The sequence below is a fragment of the Lycium barbarum genome, chromosome 12 (assembly GCF_019175385.1).
Source record: "Lycium barbarum isolate Lr01 chromosome 12, ASM1917538v2, whole genome shotgun sequence".
In the NCBI taxonomy this organism is placed as follows: Eukaryota; Viridiplantae; Streptophyta; class Magnoliopsida; order Solanales; family Solanaceae; genus Lycium; species Lycium barbarum.
In genome coordinates this window covers 96,643,190-96,654,686 of record NC_083348.1, presented here as the reverse complement: position 1 = coordinate 96,654,686, position 11,497 = coordinate 96,643,190, and the positions used below count along the sequence as shown (strand labels likewise).

Below are 11,497 nucleotides of genomic sequence, written 5' to 3'. Positions count from 1 at the left end.
TTTGTTTTTTATTTCAAACAAAAGTAATACGACAACTAGATTAAATATGGGTCGGGCCAGTGAATGGTTTATTCGGGTTGAAATTAGGTCCAGATTTAGACGCCGGAGAAGAAGGTCCAAAGTGGCCACCGTCCTCTGGAGTAGATATTCATACGATGCTATAAATAAAGCGGTATCGCCAGGAAGATATTTCAATAACAAGCTTTAAAGCTCTTCTAAAACCCTAATTCAGCAGCATGGGGAAGAAGCAACATAGTAAAGATCGAATGTTCATAACCAAGACAGAATGGGCCACTGAATGGGGCGGCGCCAAATCTAAAGAACTCAAAACCCCCTTTAAACGCCTTCCCTTCTATTGCTGCGCGTAAGTTGTTTTTTTTTTTTTCCTCATAACTTGCCGTATTTTAAGTTAATTGCTTTTGTTAAACTTGGCGTTTAATTGTATATGCAGTCTTACATTTACGCCGTTCGAGGACCCAGTATGCACAAAAGATGGCAGTGTTTTTGAAATAATGTAAGTTTTTCTTGCCCCTCAGCGTTTCTATTTCAAGCTGGATTTTCATCTGGGCATTTAGTATTAATTGATATTTTTGTTTTCTGTAGGCATATAGTTCCATACATCAGGAAATATGGGAGGAATCCAGTGACTGGAGCACCTATGAAGCAAGAAGACTTAATTCCTCTTACTTTCCACAAGAATTCTGAAGGTAAGACCTTGATTTGAAGTTATTTACTTAATTGAAAGAAAGGTATACTTGAAGCTGCAAAGAAATTGTGTATGTCTTGTCTGACGTTGAATGTGGGATGATCGATAATTCACTTAGGCCTATTTCGTTCAGAGTAATCAGTTCAAACTTCCACTCACAATTTAAAGATGAAAACTTGGATCTTTAGCCTTTGGTAATTAGGGTAGATATTCATCAACAACCGAATGTAACCCCACAAGAGGGGTCTGGGGATGGTGGTGCGTACGCACCTTACCCTACCCTGTGAAGGTAATTAGGGTAGATATTCATATACCTATTAATTCTACTAGCTTTGGGGGGGCAGTGATATTAGTAGTTATTGTCATTTTCCAGGAATGGGATGAAAACTGGTGTCTTTTTGTTTCAGGAGAGTATCATTGCCCCGTCTTGAACAAGGTTTTTACGGAGTTCACGCATATAGTTGCTGTAAGAACTACGGGAAATGTTTTCTGTTATGAGGTATGGTATACTTGTCTCCTGACCACTATTCATTTATGTGCATCAAAGAAAATACATCTTCCATTTCTTGCATGGAGAGTTTGATCCAGGCTTTCTTGCTTAGGCAGTTAAAGAATTGAATATCAAAACAAAAAACTGGAAGGAGCTTCTCACTGATGAACCATTCACTAGAGAAGACCTTATAACAATTCAAGTAAGCTTCTAAACTACTATTGTTCCCCTCTGCTGTTATATATGCTTAATGAGAATGCTGACTATTGTGACGTGTTGTTTACATCAATACCTTTGAACATCTATCTGCAGAATCCCAATGCATTGGACACCAAGGTGCTTGTAGATTTTGATCATGTTAAGAAAAGTTTAAAGGTTGATGATGAAGGTGAGTAATTTTTTTATTCATACAGGTTTTGCTGCAATTACGGCTCCACTGCTAATAGGTGTTTGGTACTTCATCAGAAATTCAAAAAATGCAATCTGACCCAACATACAACATAAATATTACTGGGGACATCAAGCAAATGCTTAAGGAACTTGGAAGTGAGAAAGCGAAAGAGATCGTACTGCATGGTGGAGGTGGCAACAAGGCACAGAATGAAAGAGCTGCTGCCCTGGAGGCTATTTTAGCTGCAAGATCACGTATCAAAGATGACACAAAAACAAAAGAAAATGGTGAAGGAACAGTAAAGCAGACTTTCAGCATTGTGGATGCTGCATCTGCATCAGTTCATGGAAGAAGTGCTGCTGCTGCAAAGTCTGGTTCAACTGATAAAACAGCTGCGCGGATAGCTTTGCACATGGCGGGTGAAAGGACACCAGTGAATGCTAAGCTGGTTAGTTTTTAGAAAGCAATCATCTCGTTCCTTTTTCTTTGGATCAATTCACAGAGAGTAATTTTAAACATGCATGCATAGTTTATACTTTTCATTTGGAAACCTTTATGTTCATGCTAGATATCCGTATGCTTGGTGTGCTTTCAGAATTGCCCAAATTACTTTCTGGTCTATTTCTAGATTTTTTTTTCTATAACTAGTGATACAGCCTGAGTAACGTCGTAATTTTGTCACTTCACCTCGTAAAAAAATTAGGACACAATGGAAGAAAAAGATCTATATAGGGAAATCCCTGTTAATTGGAAGTATGTTTTAGCCATGTCATGTTTACTTTATGTCTTATTATTTATTATTGTATTTTATATGAGTCTAAGATATGTTTAAATGGAGCAGTATGGTTAGTGAGGATTCATGTAGTTGACCCTAACTTGTTTGGCGTTGAGGCATAGTTGTTAGTTGTTGATTTTGTCCTTCTTGTTGCGAAAAAACATCAGTAATAGTACACAGTAATAATAAGCATTAATAGCACAAGATAATAGGACGACGTAAACAACAACAACAACTATGCGGGGGGTCTATCGTAAAAAGCCTCCCTACCCGTCAAAAGGTAGGGTAAGGACCCGCAAGGGTGGCTCAGTTGGTTGAGCAGGGGGCTTTCATAATGGAGGTCTCAGGTTCGAAACCCTCTGCCGACAGCAGGGGATTTGCTTTCTGGGTCGAGCTCGTCGCACGGAGCTTGCCGAGTGCGGGTTACCTCTCCTGTGTGGTTTGCGAGCTATTGCACAGGAGCTGGGTTTACCTTGTGCGCACCTGAAGGGTAGCTACTGCGGGTTCCCATGTCATCAAAAAAGGTAGGGGTAAGGTCTGCGCACACTCTACCCTCCCAAGACCCAACCTGGTGGGATTATACTGTGTATATTGTTATGGCTTGTCAATATGGTTTCTTCATCTGGATAATCCAATTTACAACCACGTCTCACTAGTGAAAACATAGTACATAATATGGATGTATGTTTATAAGAATTTGCTGCTGGTGTAATATTCCTTCTTCACACGTTAATCAAGAAACATATAGTTCTTTGTTATGGGACATAGACAAGATGGTTTTTACACATTGCTTTACACCTAGTAGCTATCAGTTGTGCCCCTTTTTAATTGCTTACAACAGTTGACATTGGCTTGCATTTGGAATTTCATATTCCATCTGTTATTCTCTTCATGTAGTTTTTGTTAACATTTTCTTGTGTAGTTAGTCTTAACTTCTATAATGTTGAGGTTTTATGAGATACTAGGTGCAACAATCTTTTATTAGTAAAAAAAAAGGATGCGAGGTGCAACAAGAAAATAACGGAGAACCATGATAGGAATCTGTTGTTTTATTTAAAGTGATTTATAAAGCTATTCAACTCTTTCAGGTTAAGAGTCGTTTTACCACTGGTGCTGCTTCACGATCCTTCACTTCCACCTCCTATGATCCAGTAACAACGAATGAATATGAATATGTTCAAGTTGAGAAAAATCCCAAGAAGAAAGGTTATGTCCAGCTGCATACAACACATGGTGATTTGAACATTGAGCTTCATTGTGACATAACTCCAAGGGCATGTGAAAACTTCATTACTCTTTGTGAACGAGGATATTATAATGGAGTAGCTTTTCACAGAAGCATCCGGTAATGTGATACATTTCTAATTGAAAATAGTTGTAAAATCTTTGTTTATCAATAGGAACTAGTGAATGTCAAGGAACTTATTTGTCCACATTTGCAGGAATTTCATGATTCAGGGTGGAGATCCAACTGGTACCGGGAAAGGAGGTGAGTCTATCTGGGGAAAGCCCTTCAAGGATGAAGTGCACTCCAAGTTGCTGCATTCTGGTAGAGGTGTTGTTAGCATGGCTAACTCTGGTCCTCATACAAATGGCTCACAGTTCTTCATACTGTACAAGTCTGCCACTCACTTAAATTTCAAACACACCGTCTTTGGTATGGTTGTTGGAGGCTTGCCAACGCTTTCTACTATGGAGAGCGTTCCCGTTGATGACGATGACCGACCTCTGGTTAGTAGGAAAAGTAACTCTATATTTAACTCTCATTCAACAACATAGCATCTTGAGTCATGCCTTGGAAGCAAATAATATGCTTTGATTGAGAGTAATCAACTTAGGGAGAAATACTACTATAAAAGACTAGTTTACATATCTGAAAGCTTACTCTGTTAGTTTCCATTATTTGAACCAATATTACGTGATTAAACCAATATTACAAAGACTAATCTGTGGGATTTCACTGGGTATGTTGTTATTGTATTACATGATTACACGTTAATATGGTGAATACTGATATTTCTCTAATACAAGTGATCGATCTGATAGTATCTAATATAAATTTTGCTTATTTAAATTATTAGAAGCACGTGATTACATGTTGATATGGCGAATACTGATATTTCTCTAATATAAATTTTGCTTATTAAAATTATTAGAAACAGTTTCGTAATCCAAACTGAACATGTCAAGAATCTCCATTGACCTGCTTAGCTTTTGGGGTAATTTTTATTCTTTCATTTAAATTATTAGAAACAGTTTCATAATTGAGATCAAACAAGTCAAGAATCTGTTTTAACCCGTTCAGCTTTGGGATAAGGATGAGATTTGAAGATCTTCCCAGTATAGACCTGTACCGCATATGTGTGTTAATTTATCTTCCCACCTGTTCGGCTGTCTGGGCTCTTGGTTGTTTATGCCTTTATATATAATGCTTTCTTATTCCAAAGAAGACTTCATCTTCTTCCAGATAAAATCTTGTTGTCAAGTGACCTTTCATTTGTCTGGGTATTTTCATTTAGTCTTCCTTTATCTTTCATAGCCTTCCCCTGGACAGAGCCCAGGCTTGAAAATCTTGCTGTCTCAGCACATTGAGTGTTTTCATTTCTGATGTAGATTTTTTTAAGCCGACAGTTCTTTGGTCTGATGCCTGAGTCCTTAATTTTTTTTGCTTATGCTGCCTGTGCAGGAAGAGATCAAGATAATAAGTGTAGAAGTTTATGTCAACCCCTATGCAGAGATGGATGAAGAAGAAGAGAAAGCAAAGGATGATAATAAAACCGAAGATGAAGATGATGTTAGTATTGTTCCTTTTCTTTTGCCTTTTGATGACAGAGCCATTTTGCTTGTTTGGTTGGATCTATTAATACTCTGTGTCCATCTCTCTCTTTTCTCTTCCTTCCTGTGTTCCAGGAGAAAGTTGGATCATGGTACAGCAACCCTGGAACCGGTACCTCAGAGTTTCAAGCTGCTGGCAGTGGTGTTGGGAAGTATTTGAAAGCAAGGGCTGGACAGGCTGATTCCAAAACTACTACTGAAAGCAGTCTACCACCTATTTCTGCAGCAAAGAAGAGAAAAACGGGCACCTCAGCAGAGCTTAAAGATTTTTCAGCATGGTAGACTTGCAATTATCTGTTAATACTGTGACATTGAATCGCATTCAGCAGACAAGTGTAAGATGGAAGCTAAATGGTTAGGATCTAAACTTCGATGTGATCCTTCTTTTTTGAGATTATCAGGGTGATTCAGTTAGATACTTAATAAAAGCACATGAGATGCTTTGGGTGTAGTTTTACTGTTATTTTATCAACTAGAGGAACTGTTATCATCTGTAACATATTCAATCCTGATATTCTGAACTATAGTTATGTCTGTCTGTGTACTATGAACAATCGATGATTTTAGGGTTAGAGTTTTTCTCCCAAATGATTTTTAATTCGGTGGAGTTTACTTTAGTCCATTTAAGTTTTGTTAAAGACTCTTCTCTGTTCAGGTCGAGTATGGAAAAGAAAGGAGAAACAAGAAACAACGATCTATTACACTTGTATAGACATTTGCCGACATGTTTTTTTGTTTTACTATGGTAGTACTATTATTAACATTTATATAGTAGGATTTTTACCGCTTCTCCCCTTGTTCAGAGTGGTGATTGGGGATTAAGGTTTTGATGCTTTGCTTGCATGCGAGTCTCCATATGATATTCCTTGCAATGGAACCTATACTATGATTGATGGGATACTCGACATGCTTGCTGGGATTATGACAAATCAGGTTGCTAAAGTGGCAATTGAACTTCGGTTGGTAATTCTAGCCTTGGATGTGAAGGGGATTCTAATGGTGAGGTTTAAACCCAGGAAGGAAAATGTTCTTTTTTAATTTCTTTTAAGGGGTGCCATGTGGAAATTAAATGAGTTGGATTATTGACATGATTATGTATACATGACAGTTTTATGCATATAACAAATTATCTCTTGAGATGAAATCTTCCATTCTTTTGTCGAATTTTATTTTATGTGAAACATAAGATAGTTGAAGTATTATTTTTTGATACAGGAATTACTTTTATGACAATAAATAGCAATTGGATAATTGGCCATGAAATTAACCTATACTCTGAGAATAGATAACCAGAGCACTGTGTTTAGTTGTCGCTCCAAAAGCCTCACTTAGAAGGTGATACAGTATCACGTTGTTTGTGGTTGCTTGCTCAAGGCATGATCTTTCAGGTTTAAGCAATTTGTAACCATTTGGTGCATGAGAATCTCGTGACTGTTACTGTTCTAAATTCCTATCTAGGCGTTTTAATATCTCCATGGTGTAAAAAGCATTGTTCCTTTCATTATGTAACAAAGCCATTGTAATTGATAGTAGAAAGAAAATAAGGTGGAGGGGAAGTACTGCCTATGACATTTTCACAGGCATGCGTTAAAGCCGGCATGAATGGATCTTCTTTTAGGAATCTGCAGCAATGGACAATGGTGCTGACTACTGAGTTCTGATACAAAGCATTTCTTAATGGGAGTCAGTGGTGGGACTTCTACTTAAACAAAACAAAAGCTGATCCCCTTGTCCCTTCAATAAAAATTGGCACCCGCACCTGCCTACTCACTACATTCTCTTCTTTGACCACTTCATTATAAAGGTGAGTCTCCACTTCAAGATAATATTCATCATGCCCCCTTTGAAAATATTTTTAGTCAGAGAAATTGAAGAAGAAAAAAAAAAACTCCCTAAAGGCAGATCGAAATTTTAACCAGTTGGTGTGGAGTTCTTTTATACATTTTTCCGCCAAGGCCAAGGTGGATTCAGAATTCGAACTTTATTGGTTTAGCTTTAAAGTTTTTAGCATTGAACCTATTAAAGTCTTAAAATTATAGATTCAGACCTATTATTTAATGCAATTTTATAAAAAAAATTACAATTATACCCCTCATCTAAAGTACTGGGTTTAGGTAAACTCAGTGTGTCCAAGGCTTAAATATATTCGATTGCAGGAACACAAAACATGATAACCATGGGCTAGGAGTGCATGCTACGAGTTTGAATTTTGTCGCAAGCTAAAACCTGATATTCAAGTGAAGTAAAGGAATAAATTCATTATCCACTAAATTTCGAACCGTTTAGTTTTTTAACATATTTTAATTATTACAAAAATAAGAATTATTTTATAGGTAGGCGTTTGGACATGCGATTTCATCTCATGAGATGAAATTTTAAATCATCCAAAAAGGCATGATTTGGGATTTTAAATCATGATTTCAAAAAATTTAAATGTAAAAATTGACCCATAAGTTTATATTTTGTAAAAAAAGACTCATAATTTTTTTAAATGTAACAATGTTGGTTCGTCTTCTCAGTCATCTGATGGGGAAATATATGTTCGGCATGAAGAGATTGTTCGTACAATGGAAGAATTATATTAAAGAGTATTTACATTGCTATTCATGTTAAATTTTCCTTTTTATTGAACTAAAGTTTGATTAATTGATGTTGTATTTCTTATAAAGGCCTTCTAGTAGCGTATTAATTTTATTATGAACTATGACTTGCTCATTTGGTAAGGTTGTATAAGAATTGAGTTTTTTTTTATGGTTTTCACAACTTGTAGAGTTTTTATGTCTACAAGAAAAAATACAACTTAAGAAATTCAAATTGCATGTCGAAATATGATTTCATCTCGTGATTTCAAATCATCTCCAAACGACTCCTAGGTGTGTCTACACTACCACTACTTTTTACCTACATCCAGCCCTACTAGTCACTAGGGGTGGGCATTATATGGTAGATACCGATTACCATATCGAAATTGAAAATTTTCGGTATTATGGTATTTGGTATGCATTTTTAGAAAGTTTGGTATTCGCTACGGTATTCGATATTCATAACGAAAATACCGAAATACCGAATACCATACCGAAGTGTATAATTACATATACAATTCATATATCTCACTATTATTATACTAACAAATATATAAACTAGTATTATTAGAAAACTAATTGTTTAAATGTTGAAACTTTGACTACTCTATCTTGATTTAAATGTTTATTTTGTGTAATTGATTTACGAAGTGGATTGCTTGTACTTTCTTTTGAATATTTTTACATGTGTAAGGTGTTTAGTACATAATAATTGAGACATTTCTTAAGTAGCGGAAGTTATAATTCTCCACGATATGAATATATATAAGTCGAAGTCGAACAAACTATGGTACCGATTTACCGTACCGTAAAATACCGAAACCAAACTTTAAAATACCAAATTAATTTGATACGATAATGGTATAGTATTTTTAAAAATCGCAAATCAAAATTACCGCACCCAAATTTTAAATACCGTACCATTTCCATCCCTACTAATCACCAGACATTCTACACTTGCTAGCCTAGATCTGGAAGATTTTGCCACTTCTAATGTAAGAGTTGGTGAAGGTAAATTTGGATCTACATGCTGAGCGGTATTCACAATTTAATGTAAACTGCAAGCCTTGACGAGAATGTTTTGATTTGACGAGCGCGTTTTTTGTGTCAGTGATTTTGATTACATGAAAACAAAAAAGTCAGTCTGGTCAACTAGTGGTGGGGTTGCATTCACTCCATCACAAATTAGTCCCTCCACTTTGGACGCGACCCACTCTTGGGTCAATAGGGAAAACAAGAACTAAAGAAAAAAAATTAATTTCTTTAAGCTTCACCAAGATAATAATTTCAGATTTTTATATATCAACTCGCCTTAAGATTTCCTTTACTATACCGGAGACATTTAGGTGTATATCGTAGTCATATCCGATTTTTCTTTGTCGGAGAATTACATTATATGTACAAAATCAAAAGTAATTTTATGTATATATAAGAAATGTTGAATCTTTTTTACTTTGATTCGTAAGAGTGACGTTTTCTTTACATTTTTGTTTTTAGTCCTTAATTTTTTCTTTTTCTAGAAGTGTGGCTTATTTTTCAGTCACTTTGTGTTAGTACTTTGTATGTCATCTTCAAACATTCATTGCAAGAAGATTAATTAAGTCTTACAAGTATAGTACATAAATTGTTAGACAAATGATGACGTCGAGAAACCGAGTATACTGGTGAAAAGTTGACCTATTAAACACGCAGACACATTACATTTATGTTGATAATTAATTAAAGCAAAAAGTAGAGACAATTAAAAAATAAACTAAGGAACTAAATTGCGATTGTCCTCTTAATTTGAGTTAAAAAGTTGTTTAGTGATATTTCGTAGTCACCTTTTAAACTAATCCAACGGCAATCTAAATTATTCACAAGAGACATTGTCATATCATTTCCAGTTACATTAAAAAAATTCTTGTGGGGATTATGTTGCTGACTATCTTTTTGTTTTATTTTATATAATTATGTGTTAATTAAGCGTCGATGTGTAAAGGCCAATCTATCTGTTTGACATATTCTAACAGAAAGAAAAGAAGAGCATATTGGAACAACTTGAATTTTATAATTTTGAAACCCCAAAGCTGAAGAATTATTCTTGGGATAGTTCCCAAGAGAATATATCTTTTACTATAATTTATTTTTCAAAAAGAGAATATATTACTGTATATATCTTGGAAAATTGTGTTGGAACCAAACGTGGTTGTGTTGCATATGGCAATGACCATTCTACCCTTTCTCAAAGCATATAAATTTTCATTTATACTAGGGGTGGGCATAAACACCGAAAACCGAACCGAATTAATTCGGTTTTTCGGTTTCGATTTTTCGGTTTTTCGGTACGGTGTTCGGTTCCGGTTCACCAGTTTTTCGGTTTTTCGGTACGGTGTTCGGTTCCGGTTCACCGGTTTTTCGGTTTTTCGGTTTAACCGAACAGTGCTACTGCTACAGTGCTAATTGCTCATGTCTTTTCCAATTTCCAGTTTTCTCAGTTTGCTGCACCCCTTCTAGTTATACTTTATTTATGTTTGCTAATTGCTATGAATAGTTCTAGTTATACTTTTCCAAGGATACTACTGATTCTAAAATGTATAGTACCTTTATGTTAATTATTTATTAACGACAGAGGGATGGTGTAACAATTGAGCAAGGTTTGGACTGGTTCTGAAATAGAAGCTTAATTAATTAGATATTCGGTGTTGATCCTAAGCTTCTACTGACTTTTTCTCTTTTCCCCCATCGTGTACATTTTCGTTCTTTATGTATTGCATGATCTAGCTTACATCTTCGCATTATAGAATCGGTAAGCATATACTTAAAAACAATAAAATAGCTCATTTTTAATTAAAAAAAAAGTCCATTTTACAAGCAGAAAATATCTCATTTTAGGCCCATGCAAAAAAAAAAAACCGAATTAAAAAACCGAAACCGAACCGAACCGAATTTTAAAAAACCGAACCGAACCGAACTAATTTGGTTCGGTGTTCGGTGTCCACTTTCAAAAAACCGAAACCGAAAAAACCGAACCGAAGTTTGAAAAACCGAACCGAAAAACCGAACGCCCACCCCTAATTTATACTTGAATCATGAAGGGTAACACAAATATTCTTTCTTTCCTATAAATGTACGTAGAGCAATTCTACTACCCATTCTCTGGAAAGAGAAGAGTACAAATAGGAAAAATCTCCAATGATTGTAGGATAGAGCCAAGAATGTAAATGACAATTTTGAGTACTAGCTAGATACTAATGCAATTATATAACACGTACACTGTGACAAAAATGGGCGAAGCGCCAGCTTAATTCAAGACCATCTTTTACCTTATTCATTTTACAGCTTGCTTTGATAATTAAACTACTATGTCCTTCCCCTTTGAATGGGAGCAAGCCCCTATAGTTCTCTGCTGAAAAAGCGCTACTCGTGTTAATGCAGTGTCTCAATTATGTAAAAAAAAATACTTTTTAATTTTCTCATATTATATTTTCCTTTAAAAAATATTTTTTTAAAATTAAGAAAATGAATTCACCGGTGATCGTAGAGAAATAAGTTTCATATTTGACGTTCTACACTCATCATCTCTTTTTTATCCTCAGCACCCCCACCTCCCCATGCCATTTACCCCCACAAACCAATTCCTAACCTTTACATCCTCATAGTGCTTGCATAAATTATACATAAATATTTTGATAAGATACTTTTGCTTACTTGCTAAACATAAAAAAATAAGTAAGAA

At 35.5% G+C, this 11,497-nt stretch overlaps 1 protein-coding gene across 1 annotated transcript; it reads left to right on the top strand.

The window, feature by feature from the left end:
- The first annotated feature begins 20 nt into the window (after positions 1–20).
- On the top strand, positions 21–5,906 carry LOC132622067 (peptidyl-prolyl cis-trans isomerase CYP65). Its single transcript, XM_060336587.1, has 11 exons — positions 21–364; positions 452–514; positions 604–707; positions 1,114–1,205; positions 1,309–1,398; positions 1,509–1,584; positions 1,662–2,035; positions 3,451–3,707; positions 3,805–4,093; positions 5,049–5,156; positions 5,273–5,906. Exons 1-11 carry the CDS (start codon positions 237–239, stop codon positions 5,477–5,479), a joined length of 1,788 nt encoding a protein of 595 aa, XP_060192570.1. The 5' UTR covers positions 21–236; the 3' UTR covers positions 5,480–5,906.
- The last annotated feature ends 5,591 nt before the right edge of the window (positions 5,907–11,497 follow it).